Here is an 18795-nt window from a genome sequence, read left to right as displayed (position 1 = left end):
TTATTTTTAATTGTTTCTTGATTGGCACATTTATTAAAAATATAGACTAATGGTCCTGTTCTTAAATGTTGTGGATGTGTGCTGGATTCCATAAAATATAATCATAAGGAGCTCTTCAATATAGTCCTGACAGAAGTAAAATGGTCACTAGAAATGACTGACAAGACAGGGCCATTGCAGACATAATTCCCTAATATATCTAATTAATAATTGCTAGAAAATGGAGTTTGACATTATTTACAATTATACAAACATCTATGGAGGCTGAGTATCACAGGCATAAGAAACGTGTTTTCCTGTTTCCAAAGTAGTTTCTTTCTGTTTTAGCTATGAAGGCCAGTTACCACAACCAAACTTGTTCTTAACAAGTGGAAATTTTATGTTCATTCAACCAGAGTCTCTTACATCTCTCTGGGCCTACTCCTTTGCAGAGTAGAAACTGTAACCAGGTTCTTCATATCATGCATTCACATGTAACTTCTAATCTTTATATGCTGTCCAATTTCTTTAAGATCAAGGGAGTAACTCCCCGCAGGGCTACATAGATGAGGAAGTTCCTCGAGGATCTTCCATTCCATCTCCTTGGGGTCCAGCGTCCCTGTGAGGCCCTTGATAGGGAACATTGTGGCTCTGCCTCACCGGCTTCCACCAGCCGCCCTCTGCTCTTCTCATCTGGAAATTTTATTTTTAAATAAGAAGTCTGGGAAGTACAGTTGTGAACATTTTGATTGATTAATTGATCATAGAGTGTCTGAGGAAGGAAGAGAGAAACATTAATTTGTTACTCAACTTAATGTATGCATTCATTGGTTGTTTCTCGTATGTGCCCTGACCAGAGATAGAACCCTTGGCTTATCACAATGATGCTCTAACTTAGCTATCAGGCCTAGGCAAATCATGAATATTTTAAAGGCTTTTTGTGATCACCATCTTGCTTTTTATGCTGTTCCAGTTTTCACTTGTACCAGCAATGTATGAAATTACAAATTACCTCATCAGAATTCATGTACAAAATATATATTGCATAGCTCCTAATTAACTAGATTCTGAAGGTGTAATGGTGAGCAATATCATACATTTCAATTTTCTTTTTGAAACTTGCAGTCCAGTTTGGAGACAGACATGAATCATATAATTGAAAAAATAAATGTGGAATTAAAACCATGAATTATAAAGCAAAATATTAGCATCTGTTTAATCTCAGTGGTGGGTATATGGATGTAGGTTTTTATTGTTTTCTATATCTTGTAATGTATTAAAACCATGAAATAATTTTGTTCATTAGGTTTCACGTATAAGTGAAATCATATGGCACTTGTCTTTCTCTGACTGGCTTATTTCATTTAGCATAGCGTTCTCCAGGTCCATCCATGCTGTCACAAAGGCTGAAATTCTCTTGCTTTTATGATAAAACAAAATTCCATTGTGTAAACCACAGATTTTAAAAAATATTTTATTGATTTTTTTTTTACAGAGATGAGAGAGGGATAGAGAGAAACTTCGATGAGAGAGAATCATCGATCAGCTGCCTCTTGCACATCCTCTACTGAGGATGTGCCCGCAACCAACGTACATGCTCTTGACCGGAATCGAAGCCGGGACCCTTCAGTCCACAGGCCACACTCTATCCACTGAGCCAAACAGGTTTCGGCTAAACCACAGATTTTTTATCCACTCCTCTACTGATGGGCACATGTGCTGCTTCCAAGTTTTGGCTATTGTAATTAATTTTGCAGTAAACATAGGGGTGAATATATTCTTTGAATTAGTGTTTCGGGTTTCTTTGAATAAATTCCCAGAAGTGGAATTACTGGGTATCATTTTTTATTTTTTGAGGTACTGCTTTCCACAACAGCTGCACCAATCTGCATTCTCAGTGCACATGGATCCCTTTTCTCCACGTCCTCACCAACTCTGCTGTTTGCTGATTTATTGATGATAGTTATCGTGACAGCTAAGATATTTCACTGTGGTCCTAATTTACATTTCTATGATGATTAGTGACATTGAACATCTTTTCATATGTCTATTGCCCACTTGTCCTCTTTGGAGAAGTTTCTAATCAGGTCTTTTCCCCATTTTTTAATTGAATTGTTTATGAGTATGCCTCTGTGTGTGTGTGTGTGTGTGTGTGTGTGTGTGTGTGTGTGTGTTGACTTTTAGAAGTTCTTTATAAATTTTGGACATTAACCTCTTATAAAGATGTATTATTGGCCAATATGTTCTCCCATTTAGTGAGCTCTCTTTTTTATTTTTCTGAAGGTTTCCTTTGCTGTGCAAAATCTGTTTAGTTTGATGTAGTTGCATTTATTTTATTTTTCTTTTGTTTCCTTTGCCCAAGGAGATATATCAGAAATACTAAGCAAAATAAAGACAGACTCATAGATAGAGAGCAGGCAGACATCTCTGGTGGGGTGGAGAGGTTGCTGGGGGTGAGATTAAGCAAAACACGAGAGAGAGAGAGAACTCATGAAAACAGTGTGGTGATTGGAGGATTGGGGGATTTGGCGGGGAGATAGAGGAGGGCATAAAGGGGATAAGTGGTGATGGAAAATTTTAATTTAATTTTAAAATAAAATAAAATAAAAGAGATAAGGGGAGTAGGAAACTTGGGTTACACAATATATTTGTTTAAAAATGTGGATCATACTGAACATCCAGTGTTTGCCCTGCCTTTTCAAATAACTTTGAATGTTTTTCTGTCATACCAAAAAATTTTTTTTTTGCTCACATAAAAGAAAAATAATTTTGATGCTTAAAAAATAAGTTACCCTTATGAAAAAAATGCTGCTGCCATAAAAGCATTCAAGGAGGAATCTGGCATTGTCTGAGGTGTGAGGAGAGTGCCCTGGAGGAAGTGCTGATGGAGCCGATCTTGGCAAGGAGGAAAAGGAGTTCACTATGCAAGGATGTGTGTGGGTGTATGCACACAGATGTTCAAGGGGCAGCTTCGTGCAGGTGGGCGTATTTGAGACAGGTGAGGCTGAAGGAACAGGATGCATGTGGGAGATAACGGGATGTTTGCAGGCAGTCCACAGTGACCCAGGTTGGGCTACACACAGGGCGCTGCGTGGGAGCAGGAGAAAACAAGGCCAGACAGACAGGATGGGGCCCCATGCTGCAGGGTGTTTGAGTAATTGAGCCAGCAGCAAAGAGTTGCTAAGTCTTTCAGGATCTGATGGATTGGAACAGGCACAGTACAACTAGGAAGACCACCTAGGAGAGGAGAGACCCTGAGGGGTTTAGCTGCTGCTGTGAAAATGGAAAAAAAAAATGAAGAAGCTTGGGAAGACAGTATCTGCAGGTAGTAGGTAGCTCATTAGGGGGGAAAAATATAAAGCAAGCATTGCCCAGCCAATGTGGCTTGGTGGTTGAGCTTGGACCTATGAACCAAGAGGTCATGCATGAAGGAGGCTGCCAATTAATGATTCTCTCTCATCATTGTTGTTTTTCTCTCCCTCCCTCTCCTTTCCTCTCTGAAATCAATAAAAATATCTATTTTTAAAGTCGAGCAAGGAGTTGATCTTTAGGGGGCAGATACTGTTAATATAAGTAGTCATGTCAGGGGTAGAAGTACCTTTTGGATGGAGTTGGTGGATATGATACTAGAGGAGGTTTAAATTTACAGTATTAAATTGCATGTGTAGAGAGATTTATTGGAAATGCAGCCAGTGGCAAAGTGGGATGGATTGTAGAATCGATTTTTAAGAACTTTGATTCTTTCTCACCTCATGTTACTGCTTTATATCACAGATTTGGCTGTAGATATGCAGGATTTGGGATTAGATACAAATGTGGTTGATCTTTAAACACCTAGCTTCAGAAAACAAACCAGATTGGTTTCCGTTTTATTTTAGGATTCTTAGGTGGTTTATTTTGATTCTTCAATTTATCGAAGCCACATAGATTATAGTGAAGTGGGCAGGAACATGCTAAACCCCAGCTGTGCACTTGTTAGTTCTGAGCTCTTCGACAAGTTACTTACTAGCCCTGTGTCTCCACTTCCTCATGATCACAAAGGGCTTCCTATTCAATAACCTGTGGTGAGGATGCAATGAGTTAGTCTTGTGACATGCTTAGAACAGTGCCTGGCACCTGAGAAGAATGTTTTTATGTTTCTAATATATATATCAAGTAATATGAAACTAGATAAATAGAAATCAATTTGATTTTGTTTCCTTGGAGTTAATTGAGAATTCAAAAACCACAATTCCATGTTTTACTTACACTTCCTTATAAGAAATAAAATGAGGTAAAGCCGGGATCTCTTAGCATCATGTCCTCCAGGTTCATCCATATTGTCACAAATGGCATGATTTCCTTCTTTTTAAAGTGCAATAATATAGGTAAATTAATTTTAATTTAAGAAAAGAGAAGTTAAATTAATTTTCCTTTTAACCTCATATTTCATTGTAATATTTACATGTTCTTTATTTATTTGTTGATGGTCACATCTTGTTTCCATATCTTGCACATTGTGAATAGTGATGCAGTCCATGAGATGGGGATGTAAATATCTCTTTGAGATCCTCATTTCCTTTCCTTCAGAAGTGGAATTGCTAAATCATATAGTACTGTAGTTCAATTTTTAATTTTTTTGAAGAACCTTTTTTCCCCAGTGGCTGCACCAATTTACATTTCCACCAGCAGTGCATGCAGGTTCTCTTTTCTCTACATTCCCATCAATACTTGTTATCTCTTTTTGTTCTGATAATAGAAAAATCATAAAAGTAGGGCTCTCTTCTTGCAAGTGTGAGGGAGCTTGTGCCTGCGCACTGCCTATGCTGACCTAGTTAATTCAAGTTCAGAAGATATAGTAGCTAAAACACGTCATTATTTAAAATAAGTGATTCAGAACATAAACAATTTACAGAAAAATTGCCAATCTCTAAAATTCTCTGTTTTTGTAGCAATTAAGAATTTGCCTCCCCTCCCCTGCCTTTTTACTTTTGTTCTATTCTTTTCTATGCCCGTGTTCTCAGTGATGAGCAAAAATCTGATGCAGCAAACCTAAGAAAAGAAGTCCTAAATACTTAGAGGGCTGATTGCCCAGTCAAGTCTTACTGAGTGATGGGCAGACTAAGGTGCAAGAACAATTTTTTCCACTAATGCATATCTTAGAGTGATGTGATTTTTTAAAGTTAATATATTACAGAATAAGGCACATGCATAACATGATCTAAGAATCACTTAGACGTTTCTTTTTTAAATCCTAGCCTTCTGAAAACATTTATATTCTAACTAGAGGCCTGGTGCATGAAAATTCATGCACTGGAGTGGGGGTGGGGGGCAGTCCCTGAGCCTAACCTGCCCCCTCTCACAGTCCAAGAGCCCTCAGGGGCGGGAGGTGACCAGGCAATCAGGGGAAGGCAGTGTCCTTATCACACTCTGCTGCTGCCACTGCCAACACTGCAAGCCTTTGCCAGCCCTGGTTACCTGAGCCTCGGGCAGCCCTGGACAGCTGGGCAGCTGCCATCAGAGACTTGCCTGTGTCTCAGGCCAGCCCTGGGTGGCTGAGGGGCTGAGGTGGGTCCAGCCACACTGTGCGCCTTCCACCCCATGAGGCTGAAAGGACTGGGGGATTCCAGTGGAGCTAAGAGGACTGGGTGCCTTCATCTTGTGGCTGGGGGCATCACCATCTTTGTGATGGCATGCCAGTCCATTTGCATATCCCCTCTTTATTAGATAGGATACATTTAATCACGCTGATATGGTGCTTATGGTGCTGTGGTGTTCATACATTATGTTGCAGGTTTTCTATAATGTTATGCTAACTGAAGAAAATCTGTGTATTGTGGAGTAATTTTTCAAGTTATTAATATTATCAGATGTACATTTAAACAGATATTGGCATTTTTAACTTCTTGAGGACTAAACAAAAGGCTAAGACTATTCTACTTTTGAACATCTTTTTCGGTTTTTGTTTTTGCATGTGTGTGACGTGTTCACCTTTTTACAAATGCACATTTTTAAAAAAAACACCCTATAATATAGCAAGGAATATTTTTTATTTTTATTGAATTTAGTGGGATGACATTGGTTAATAAAATTACATAGGTTTCAGGTGCACTATTTTATATCACCTGTGTGTTCACCACCCCAGTGAGAGGAGACTTGAGTGGTGACCACAATTTTTCTATTGATTACAAGATGCTGGGTTTCATTGTTCTGTGGCATCTATTGTTTTTATAGCATGAGCAGATTTGCATGTCTCTTTCACCAATTGTGGAGATGGTGAGGATTGTGATATACCACATCAACTCTAGTTCTGATATGGGCATGTTTTTTGAAAAGTCAAAGGCAATATTTATTTTCAAAGATACAACTGGCTCTTTGTGAAGCACTGGATCACTAGAGTGGTCCTGTTTTCACTGAATCATTAAATGAGAAGTGTGTTCCTACATAAGTTCCATAAACTTCCTTTTGGCCAGGAACCATATGCCTATTGATAATTTTACTCTTCTTCTCAATAAATGAGGATTATCTATTAAATTTGTCTGATTTGTCTAGATTGTGGCCAGAGCTGACCTCACAGCATAGGCTTGTTATTTGGCCTCATCCTGAGTTCAGAAGCCAGCTTTCTCATTTTTCTCTGGATCACGCTTAAGAACCAAAGATCCCTCCATTCAAGTTAGAGTGACCCTTTAGACATCCAGGCAACATTCCCCATATTGGGGCTTTTTCTAAAAATGTTCATAAAAATGTTTGTTTGATTTTTGTTGTTGTTTTAATTTTTAATTACTTGTTGATTTGAGAGGGAGTAAGGGAGGAGGAGGAGGAGGAGGAGGAGGAGGAGGAGGAGGAGGAGGAGGAGAAGGAGAGAGAAGGGATGAGGAGGAGAGAGGAAAAGGAGGAGGGGAGGAGGAAAAGAAACAGGAGGAGGAGGGGAGGAGAGAAGGAAGATGATGCGTGAAGAGGGTAGAGCTGGCGCATCGTCGTCCTGCGAGGGCTCCTTCCATCGCGCGATATTTGTTGTTCTTCTAATTTTTGTATCCTCTGGTTGACTCTTGTGTGTCTTGACCAGGGATTGAACAGGAAACCTTGATGTATGGTTAAGATGCTCTAACCAACTGAACTATCCAGCCAGGGCCAGTATGATTTAAAAAAAAATACAGGTTTTTCACACTTTGGGGTTATTTATTAAATTAAGTTTTAAATTCCATTTATAGGGCTTTAATATCATTTGTTTGAATCTGAACTTTATAAAACTCTTGTATTGACATTCTGAATGATATTAGCTTGAACTATTAATAATTTTAGGACTCAACTAAGAGCTAAACTAATAGTATACTTCCGGTTTCACAAATACAAAAAAACCTGGGGGACACAAAATATAAAATGCCCTCTTGGTTTTAAGAAAGAAAGAAAGAAAAGAAAGAAAGAAAGAAAGAAAGAAAGAAAGAAAGAAAGAAAGAAAGAAAGAAAGAAAGAAAGAAAGAAAGAGAGAGAGAGAGAGAAAGAAACAAAGAGAAAGAGAGAGAGAGAGAAAAACAGAAAAAGAAATTCTATTGTGATACATTGTGAAGCTTATGTTAACTGTGTTTGCCTTTCAGATCCCCAGCTCAAGGGTATAGTGACCAGGTTATATTGCAGGCAAGGCTACTACTTGCAAATGCACCCCGATGGAGCTCTCGATGGAACCAAGGATGACAGCACTAATTCTAGTAAGTGACATCCTCAGACCACCAGTTGTTAACACAGTTGGTAGAAGACACCAACTTTTAAGCTGCTACTGCTACTTAAACGACTTTTTAAAAAATACATTTGCAATTATTTGGATATATTGGCTCATTCTTACACTATTGCAACTAGAATAACATTTACAGTTTTACTTAGACCACACGGATAAAAATATTAATAGAGCAATGAAAGAAACCTGCTATGTTAAGACAATCCTGTTGATATCTTAAGCATTTTTCAAACAATTGTCATAACTCACATATTATTATTACTTTTACCCTCATTTCCATAAAAGTCAAATAAGTACACTGGAGCTTTCAAATAGAAGATGATTACATATTTACTTTGGAAGTGTTATTTTTATCAGGACTGTAGCTTATTAATGATAATTCTGGAAACCCTAGGGCTACAATTTGGTTTAAGCATAAAAATTTAATTCTTTAAACATTTGCATCTAATAAGAAAGGATCTCTCTATTTGAGAGGACTTGAAGGCTGTCTGCCTCTAAATACACTGTATACAATGTTTGACTATGATATAGAATTGGGTCTGTGAGATTTTTAGTAAAAAAATCCACACACTTCCTATCATATTAATGCCTGTCTTCATTTTGCTATTTTTTTATATATAAGATTTCTTTGTATTCTGGTGTCTCTCCTTATTCAATTTTTATGTGTTTTTCTTTCCTATTTTCTATTTACATGGGCATCTGATTCCTTTCAATTTATCACATCAGTTCTAAAATAGACACACTTTATACTACTCAGGAAAATTAGTGAAAAGCAATACCTGACTTTATTAAAAACATTTAACCATATATTACTAGTGGGTCAGGAATAGATCTGAAGTTTTTCATCCGTTTATCATTTATTCTTTTTTAATCGCTATTATTGCTCACCCAAGGATATTTTTCCCATTGATTTTTTTAATTTTTTAATTTTTTCTTTTTTTAGAGATAGTAGAAGAGAAGGGGTGGGGAGAGAAAGGGAAACATCAATGTGAGACAGACATTGATTAGTTGCCTCCCACATTCGCTCAGATCTTGGCCAGGGATTGGACCTGCAATCCAGGTACATGGCCTTGACCTGAATCTTTCAGTGCAGAGGCCAACACTCCAACCAACTGAGATTTCTGGCCAAGTCTCATTTATTCTTTATAGAACTTCATTCCAATGCCAAGAAGGACGGATTTGAATGCATATAAGCCAATTTAGGCATTTTTTATTTTAAGTTCTAGTAATCAAAGTTTCACTAATACCGATTTTGAGAGCATCTAATAATATGAAATAGAATATTTTTGCAATTAACATTACTATGTGAAATATCAAATTTTTAAAGCCACTGTGTTTATTTTTTTAAACTTGGATATTGCTTCATTTTTCTTTTAACTTTCGAATTCTTTTTGGCTTATCTATACTTTATTCTTTTTCAATTTCTAATAGTTTTCCCTTTATGTATCTATTAGATTATCCTTTATATTTTTAACTTTTCCCTGTAATATTTGCTCATTGGTTTATTTTTGCTTTATTTTCTTTTTTGATTTAAGAAAAGAGAAGGTAAATTAATTCAGACAGAAGAAAGAAGAGGCATTTTTATTAAAAGATCAGTGTCATTGTTTACTTGGCATTTTGATAATTTGGTCAAATGTTTTAAAATTATTGGTACTTGACTATCTTTGTTCTGTAAAAGATGCCAATTTCTTCTTGTTCAAATTCACACATATACCTGTTTTCTTTTCTTTTTTTAAATCTTTAACACCTTGCCAATTATTTCAAAAAAGGTGTTCCTCTTTTTTTTTTTCATCTCACAGTTATGGGGGTCATGAACTTTTGATATTAATACGTTCTGATGTCTTCAATGTTCTCTGATTTCCTTTGACCAGAGTCTAGTAGAGCAAGGGAACCAGTTTTCCTAAATCTCATCACTGCAAGAGCTGACTCTCTGATTTATTAGACTAAAGGCTGTTGTCATCTATTATGACAAAAGTTTTGTTTTTGTTTTTTTTTAAAAAGGAAATAAAATACAGCTGTATGAAGATGCTACATAATTGGAATGCTTAGAAAATTAATTTCTTTCAAATGAATGTTTTATGATTTTTTTCCTACCTTCTTCTTTGTTTTTTATAATGCCAAATGAATTGGTTCCTTTTAATGATGAGAATCAATATCAGATTCAGAACTTTCAAGTAGACTTCGTTTAAAAGAATAATCCTTCAGAATTGAAGAAGTAGCACCATCTTTTCTAAATTGTAAAGTGCAGATGTAGACATTCTATACATCCACACATAATTTGTCTAGTTATCTGAATAATATCACACACTAAACTGCAAAGCTCACATACTAACAGATACATGTCTTCCTGTTCTAAGTGTATGGGCTTCTTCCCTCCCATTGTACGACTGCATTAGAAGGAACAGAATCTCCTGGTAACTCTTGAGATCACCTCTTACTCCCCTAAATGCTGCAGATGAACAGTTTGGGGCATGAAGCAGGGACAGGAGCACCTGTGTAAAAGCAAATCAGAACTAAATTACCTTGCCCACTCTCAAGGGAGTTAAATTCTTATGCAAAGGTCTGGTCTGCAGCTTCCTTTCTTACAACTTTCATTGCATTTTTTTATACACTGTAAGCCAATTTGTTACCATTTCAACACTTGCAGAGCTATAGCAGAACAGTAGAAAGCAGGGTGAGACAGGTTCTCTCCTCAAAAGGCTGTAAAAATTGTATAACTATGAAATTTAACAAAACTTGGCAGAATTATAGCAGCTTTACAAAAGCAATAGGAATTACTAATTAACTCCGCTTTTGTGTACTGTCACCTTTTGAACTAAAGTATACAGTTTTGTTAATGATGAATTTTTTAAGATATTTTCTTTTCTCGGGTTCATTGCAGTAGTCTTATGAATCTTAAGAAAATTGTTAGCCCAGAAAGGTATTCTTTTTAAAAAATATATATTTTATTGATTTTTTACAGAGAGGAAGGGAGAGATAGAGAGAGCTAGAAACGTTGATGAGAGAGAAACATCTACCAGCTGCCTCTTGCACACCCCCTACCGGGGATGTGCCCGCAACCAATGTACATGCCCTTGACCAGAATTGAACCTGGGACCTTTGAGACCGACGCTCTACCACTGAGCCAAACCGGTTTTGGCTGGAAAGGTATTCTTTAATTGAGAGCGAGCATTAGAGACAGCTCCTGATGAGAACATTGTCCTTTTGGTTGGAGGAAGGGTGTGATATATTTTTTGACCAACATGTTTCAGCTTTACGATGATTCTCTGAACAGCAAACAAGGTTTAGTCATCCATAAGTAGGGAAAAATAAGGAGAAATCACCTACGAGTGTCCCTGATGCCACCCAGATTTACTAACAGCACAAGCTTGAGGCTTAAACCTTCAGATCTTCCTGATTTGAGTTCAACACATATCCTGCTTTTAAGTGTGAAATTATTTAGAACTAGACAAAGTCAGAACCACCCTGCTAAGCTGCTTTTGTCATAATTTTTAGATAAATTAAGAAGAGGAAAAGGGCCAGCAGGTAGGTGAAGCTGACACGCGTCGTCCTAGGGTTTCCAGCCTGAGATCCAGGAATCTCTGGGAGAAAAAAGTGGAAAAAAAAAAAAAAGATTAAGAATAGAGAGGATGGTGCAACTTGACTGCTTATCACTGACTTCTTTATGCCCTCGAAGGATCTTTCACAAGATGAAGGGAACACCCGGTTGCTTCATGATCACACTCATTTTCAGGGGATACTTCCTTAAAATTCTTAGCACTTCCCTTCTGCCTTTCATGAACTATGAACTATGGCAGGTAGTAGTACCATGAACTATGGTATTTGATTAGGGAGTGGTTTTCTTTTCTTTATTTTGATTTTTGGGGATGCCATGCAGTTTTTTATGCTGCCAAACTCCATTGTTCCAGTTACCAGAGCTAAAAGATACTGCAGGCAGAGTAGGACTACAGAAGTAGCAATAGGCTAGTAACCATAGCAATGTTAAAACTTCACCCAAACCAACCCTTCTCACCTTACAAATTCTCAACATAATACCTTGATATGTAAAAATGGTTGACGCCTCACAGTTACCACCACCCCACAAGCCTTAGGAGGGCGCTCCTCATCTTGGCTATAGCTTAGGGTCTCTCAAGGAACTTTCAACATAAATGTATATTATGCCCTATACCAGCTTCCTAAGATTCTGATTTTATCTGGGATTGGACATGGCTGTCCTAGCTTTAAAGAACAGCCAGCATTGAAAATCACTACTCTTTGGAGACCTAGAGTATTCTACAGAGTAAACAAAATAGCATGAACTTCTTCATTATTTTTACTCCCCGAAACTTTGTGGCATTGCTTTATAATTATGTATAATACAGAAATAATTAAAAAGTGTAATGTCTCAATTAATGTGGGGCCCCGTGGCTTTAATTAACACCATGCATCCAGCATGGTCAGCTCTGGACGGTCTTCCACATGACATTGATTATTGGATTCACTTTTTATTATCATTTCATAAATTATAATAACTTGTATTTATAATTCAGGTCCAGAACAAAATCCTGGGAGAAAAACCCAGTGTGTTAATTTTAGTATGGTCATTTTAGACTTTCCTTTATAATTTTTATTTTTCCCACACTCCTTTATTTTAGTGAGCTCATGAATGAATTATGCCAGCTTGTCTATGCCAAATATATGGAACTTATAAATACCTTTAAGGATATGAAATTTAGAGTAATTAAATTTAAATATATATTAGGTTAGACTAGTCTGCATGGTCAGTGTGTTTTCCCTAAAAAAATGTTTTGCACATAAGTCAGGAATTATCCTGGTGCCCATCCTTTCAAATTATGAGGAAGATGGAACAGTTCAGATGTTCTAGACAAGAGTGAAAATGGCCAATGGTCTTCTACAAACAATGAATACTAAGAGTTACAATGACACAAGTACCTCGAAGTACTCACCAACTCCACACTCATGTTTAATATTAATTAGTAGAAAAAAGCAAATATAAATCTCATTCCTCAGTTTGAACAGCCCAATGTTAGTTTGCATCATGAAAGCTAATGATCTACCTAATCATATATGCCCCTGAGTATTCTTCTAGAGAAAATTACCTACAGCCATCGCCTGTCTTTTAACAGTTGTGTAGCACAGACATCTTCGGATACTGGGATGGGATGTTATACCTGGAAGAGAAGGTGTAATTTTGTCTAGCCTATTAAAAAATATGACTCCAAATTAAATAGAGCACAATACAAATCTATATATTGAATAGACCCATAGATTGAAGTCAAAATTTCCCTCATTTAAAAAATTGTTTATCTTTTATGTAATACAGTTAAACAAAAAGTGAAAATATTTTATTTATATATTTACTTCAACATTTTAATTATGTATTGACTATTCTGGCCTGGTTCTATTGGTTAGGATTAGATGTAAATTAAAAAGAACTTGATGGGAGCAGACAAATTCACTGTGGATAATTAATAGTTCTCTTATAAATGTATCTATAATAAAGTCTCCAAAATCATCAAATGATTACTAACCATGGTGCCAGAAAACCCACTACTTAGTCAATATGTGACTCTGACATGGAAATGTGTTAAAGAGATGTTAATACTCTTTATAAAACCAATATAACATTGCTATCTATACTCTGTAAAAAAACAAAACAAAAAAAAAACACACACACACCCATATAAAAACATTTCTTTGTCAATAAGGGGAGAAACAAAAACATGGTAACAAAGGATTTTTTTTTTCTCTCTAAGGTGGGTAAAATTGAGAACTTTTCCTCTTTATTTTAGTTTTCATTAACAGTTTTATGAACTATTAATAAAGAGTATTTCTATCTAAATTTTGCATTGCATTGCATTCAGTTTGATTAGTTCTTTCTAGATTTAGCACATTATCAGATGCACATCTTTTGTGGGCTCTGCTGGATTGTCATGTTGGTTCAGCAGCAGTAACTGAGTTTTGGAATTGCCTTTTTAACTCTGGGCTGTGCCACATTGCAGTGATTAAGCACACCTTCTGCAGGAAAGGCCAGGATAAACAGTCAACTTGGACTTTTTAAATTCTCCTCTTTGAGAATCTTTACAGCTGATTACTTTGGTATCGAGTTGTGTCAGAGACTGAGATACTGGAAGCAGAATTACAGGCTTGATTCTGCTCATTTTCCCACCAGCTCTAAAATGCTATAGACAGACTGCTAAGATCTACACACTAAAGTTCAAGGGCTAATTCTATCCATAGCAGACCCTTCTTACTTTATAAAGAGAAATAAAAGTTAGTTAATCGGAACTTCTCAGGAGGTGTAACAAAGGTGATGTTTCTTAAATAAAATAAACGAGAGATAGGTGATGGCAGTGCTTTGCTGCTCTCTGCCCATTTGTGACAGACCCTGTTTATCTTTCCAGCACTGTTCAACCTCATACCAGTGGGACTGCGCGTTGTTGCCATCCAGGGAGTGAAGACAGGGTTGTACATAGCCATGAATGGAGAAGGTTATCTCTATCCATCAGTAAGTAGCATGCCATAGTCATTGGTCCTTCTTTCAATGTTTGCAAAATAGCAATAGCAATAGCAGCAATAACAAAATGAGAAAGTCCTGTCTATTACTTCTGTTTTTTTATCTTTGCTACAGTGTTGTGGGAGCTGTTTATTCATTATTTATCAGTGTTTGTTAATAACAGCATATAAAGCAGAAGAGGGACATTATTACCTTGTAAAATTGTGTATTTGCATATTTTAAAAAGTGACCCAGTTTATAGAAAATTGAGCAATTTTGAAAGAGTTGATGTTAATGTGACATTTTTATTTCTATTTAGAAGTGTACTTGTCTTTGAGAACCTCTTGTAAAAGATTATTTTATGAAAAGAAACAGAATTAATGTGAATTCTGAACAGAAGAGAGAAACATTTAAAGGGACTAGTTCTTTGAAAAATAAGAATTCAAAATGTGTAAGCATTTTACTAGGAACATACTTCTAATATAAAAATGAATATTGCTTTGAACTCTAAGCAAGTCTCCTTGTTTTGTGTTTATAAAGTTGAGCACTTTTCCAGACATATAAGCTCTTCTGGAATATTTACTCTTTACAAATAATTTGCATTCAGATGTGCTGTATACCTACATTATAATGCTGTTGGAGTGAATTTCCAACACAGATTCCAGCATTAGAGACTTAGATGAAAGAACTTTCTGCTATCCTCTGAGCAAAAATCAATAGATTAGTCATAGTGCCTCCAGGAAAAATGTTTTTATTCGCTTTTGTTGTTGCTAAATACTAGTTCTGTTGTTGTTAAATGCCATCATCAAAAAAAAAACTGTGTGTAAATATACATGCAAACATTATACACAGGCACACACATGCATACAGAACTTACGCAGAAACATTCTTTGGGGCCTCCCGTGAAATTTGATAAATCTTCTTTAACAAATCTGGAAAATCTGTCAAAGAAAATAAAAGGTGAGCTATGGATTCCTTTTGTGGGGAGGTGGAAAAAATGCTCTTGATAATTTGGAACCTTTTTCTGAGTTCCCTGAAGGTGTTCCTGCATGCAGACCTAGCCCCACATTATGCAAATTGCATTCTGTTACATAAGATGAATACTCATCATCTGCAGGCACACTCAAGCTAGAATTCCCTATCCCCCTTGAGGAAAAATTCTATGTAGATTAAGATAATTTTCTAAAGATGCATAATTTCAGATACAAATCAACTTTATTGATTTGACATTTATTCTGTTCCTTTTATTTCTTTCCTTCAACTAATGTTTGAGATGCCTAAAAATTATTAGATTCAGTGTCTGCCATAGCCTCTAGTCCTTGGTTTCTGTTGATGGTTTTTAAAAAAATTCATATTTATTGTTGGAAATATTGCAGATGTCCCCTTCCCACACCTTCTACCCCCTCCCCAGATCACATTGCTATACTCTGTTATATGTGTTGATGTCAGGAGAAATTTAAATGTCTGTTTTACTTTTGCTATTGAGTTTTTTTATGTTTTTTTATGATGAGGTCATGCAAGAGTGCTATTTTTTTTATAAGGTAGGAATATGTGCATTAGCCTAAAATACAAGGCAGTCCAGGTTATTTTTGTTGCAATGTAAGCAGTGCAGCAGGAATAGAAGTGAGGAAGGCACCAACTGACTGGCCCAGTCTTTGGCATCTTAAATAGGACCTCCCCTGCCCCAGGAATTGTCCCAGTGACAACTCCAGGCATATTTTCTACTCACAACTCTCTGATTCTCCCATTACTTGGCTTCTGGACCACTGTTTGGTGGCTTCTCTGCTTTTGCGGATCTTGGTTTTCTCGTCTTTCCATCTTTGATACTGTGCTCTGAGACCAGGATCTGCTAAGAGGCACTCTATTCGCCCAACCCCTACCCTAAGAGATCCCCTCTGCCCAGACCAGGCCCTTAGAATCCTCAGCCATCTTGTAGGAAAGGGACTTAGATAAAAAATCAAATGAAATTTCCAGTTTTTACTAATACTCCTCAGTTAAAGTGTCCTGTGTATTTCAATGTAATAAAAATTGGAGTTCAAATATTTCGGCAAAAAGAATGTTTTCTCACATTCACTCATTTACCCCATAATTAGTTACTGAGAGCCTACTAAAATAATAATATAACAGCACAATGCAACAGTTATTATACTATGCAATGACAGTTCTACTTATAAAATTATAATAGCCACCATATGTATATCGTGCACGCTGCCTAGCACGGATTTCGGCACTTTACAGGTTAGATCGTTTCATCCTTGCAGCAATCTATTAAGCAAATACTGTTAAAATGGTGATACTGATTGTACAGAAAGTTTGAGAAGCTGTGTGAAGTCATCCAAGTAGAGCAGACAAGATTTGAGCACTATTAGTCTGACTCATAGTTTACTTTTCAACTGTTTCACTATACAGTATTGCTTCCATGTGCCAAACATGTTCACAATATGGTCTGGTGCATATTCTAGTAACAACTTATAAGCATGTGATGAGGTAATGAAAACCATTAGGGATTTGGGAAGAAACTTCATTTTAGATATTAAAAAGTATAATTTGAAACAATCTGTTTTCTTTGGAGATTCTCAAATAAAAACAATACAAATCATAGGAAATTCTATTTATTCAAGAAATGTTTGATATTAAATACTGGGTGACAAATATTCTTAAAGTGTATTACATGTAACGTTTGGGCATTAAATTTAAAAGCCAGGGTGGCTAACCCAACTAAGAAGTTTTGAATGAGGTTGAGTAAGTTTTTTTTTTAAAGGAGAACTCCAAGCCCAGGTTTAAAGAAAAAAGTTTAAAGATTTAAGTCTGGGAAATGGAGGAATCTGTTTTAAGCTTATACCCACTTTAAAATGATCAACTTAATGCATGTGGAGTGTAAACCAATGGTCTAATATGGGAGCAATTTTTTTGAGAATGTAGGCAATAAAATACTCAGAGCAAAGTGAATTCTGTTAGATGAAAATCACACTAGATGTATTCCTCTGCGTTTCAGAAAGTAGCTCTCATCATCCCTCGCCATCCAAATAAAGATATTGGATTCGTCAGGTAATTCTGCCTCATTGGGACAGAGCAGTTATCTGACTGAGATGTAAACATCACTTTCTTTTGCTGAAGCTACTTGTCACCTGTGGAATCTTTTCTTTAATATGACAGCAGTGATTTCATTTGTGGTCCTAATGATTGTAACATGTTTCTTGAAGATGTACCTCAAGAGATTTAGTGTTAGATATAAACAGTTTCCTTGAAGGTAAACTGCAGTGTTGCAGAACAGAAACCGACAAGGAAATACTGCGTTAGAAAATGAGTCTGAAGTGGTGTTTAGGATAAAAATGTATTTTGATCAACTATAAACTATTTATGGTGCTCTGAGGAACAGTCAAGGTTTAGTTTTTTGTTTTTCCTCTTCTGAACAACTTATGACTTAGAAAGACTAAGAGAATTCTTTGAAGTAAATTATGAGCACTGAAGAAAAATATGAAATGAAAAAAACACATCCTGTCATTCCTTATTTGACCAGACATAAAGAATAGTCATTCTGATATAAGAAAGATGTGTAGGGAGGAAAGGAAGGGAAAAAGACTGATAATACAATGGGGAAAGCCCTTGGATTTTATCACAAAACCTGGACCTTGGATCTTGGATCCGACAGCGGATACTTGTGTTGTATTATCATGTCCCAGTCTCTCTGGCTCTCAGTCTTCTCATCTGTAAAATGAAAGGTTTCCTGGATGCTTCAAGTTAATGTTGAGGTTTAAAATGTTGGTGTTAATCTGATCGACTTTTCTGGATGATGAAGTAAAAAATGTACCTAAAATGTATAACGATTTGTTAGTGCTGTCTTCCCACTGGCTGGCATTTATGAAAATATTAGTTTCCAAATGGTGTTCTAAATGTTTCTATTACCTGGATACTGCCATCTGGGAGGTAGTAAGCCCTGGTATTCTCCTGAAATTAATATTTCACCTGAGTCTAATAACTGAGAGATACAAGTAGAGAGGAAGATAATCCCTTTCCATGTTGGTTTTTGTAATGAATCAAGAGATGGCTCTGCTACTGTGTTTTTCAAATAATAGGGCCCCAAAGAATCACCTGACGAGAGGAAAAAGCAGATTCCAGGGATCAACTTCCAGCTTTTCTTTAATATGACAGTAGTGATTTTATATTGCTGGATGGGTTGACCCCAGCATACAGAGGTAACAGTATGCAGGTGCCCCAGAGCACACATATAACAACAATGTCCATCTGGCAGTTGGACATCCCTCTCACAATCCAGGACTGCTGGCTCCCAACTGCTCACCTGCCTGCCTTCCTGATTGCCCCTAACCGCTTCTACCTGCCAGCCTGATCACCCCTTAACCACTCTCCTGCCAGCCTGATTGGTGTCTAACTGCTCCCTAGCCAGCCTGTTTGCCCCCAACTTCCCTCCTTGCCGGCCTGGTCACCCCAAACTGCCCTCCCCTGCAGGGTTGATCGCCTCCAACTGCCCTCCCTTGCAGGCCTAGTCTCTTCCAACTGCCTTGCCCTGCTGGCCATCTTGTGGTGGCCATCTTGTGTCCACATAGGGGCAGGATCTTTGACCACATGGGGCAGTTATTGTGTGTTGGAG

General features: G+C 36.9%; 1 protein-coding gene and 1 pseudogene across 4 annotated transcripts in view; one reads left to right on the top strand and one right to left on the bottom strand.

Moving 5' to 3' along the window:
• FGF14 (fibroblast growth factor 14) overlaps positions 1-18795 on the top strand; it is a 548196-nt gene that overhangs the window by 422965 nt on the left and 106436 nt on the right. For all 4 annotated transcript variants that reach the window (XM_045588773.1, XM_036455995.2, XM_045588774.1 and 1 more), the window contains 2 exons: positions 7554-7664; positions 14095-14198. In XM_045588773.1, coding sequence (XP_045444729.1) covers positions 7554-7664; positions 14095-14198 — 215 coding nt within the window. The remainder of the gene's footprint in view (positions 1-7553; positions 7665-14094; positions 14199-18795) is intronic.
• On the bottom strand, positions 14-623 carry LOC118728919 (annotated as a pseudogene).

This window comes from Pipistrellus kuhlii, unplaced genomic scaffold, assembly GCF_014108245.1.
Source record: "Pipistrellus kuhlii isolate mPipKuh1 unplaced genomic scaffold, mPipKuh1.p scaffold_m20_p_3, whole genome shotgun sequence".
In the NCBI taxonomy this organism is placed as follows: domain Eukaryota; kingdom Metazoa; phylum Chordata; class Mammalia; order Chiroptera; family Vespertilionidae; genus Pipistrellus; species Pipistrellus kuhlii.
Note: the sequence above shows the minus strand (reverse complement) of the source record. Positions and strands in the feature narration are given on the sequence as shown.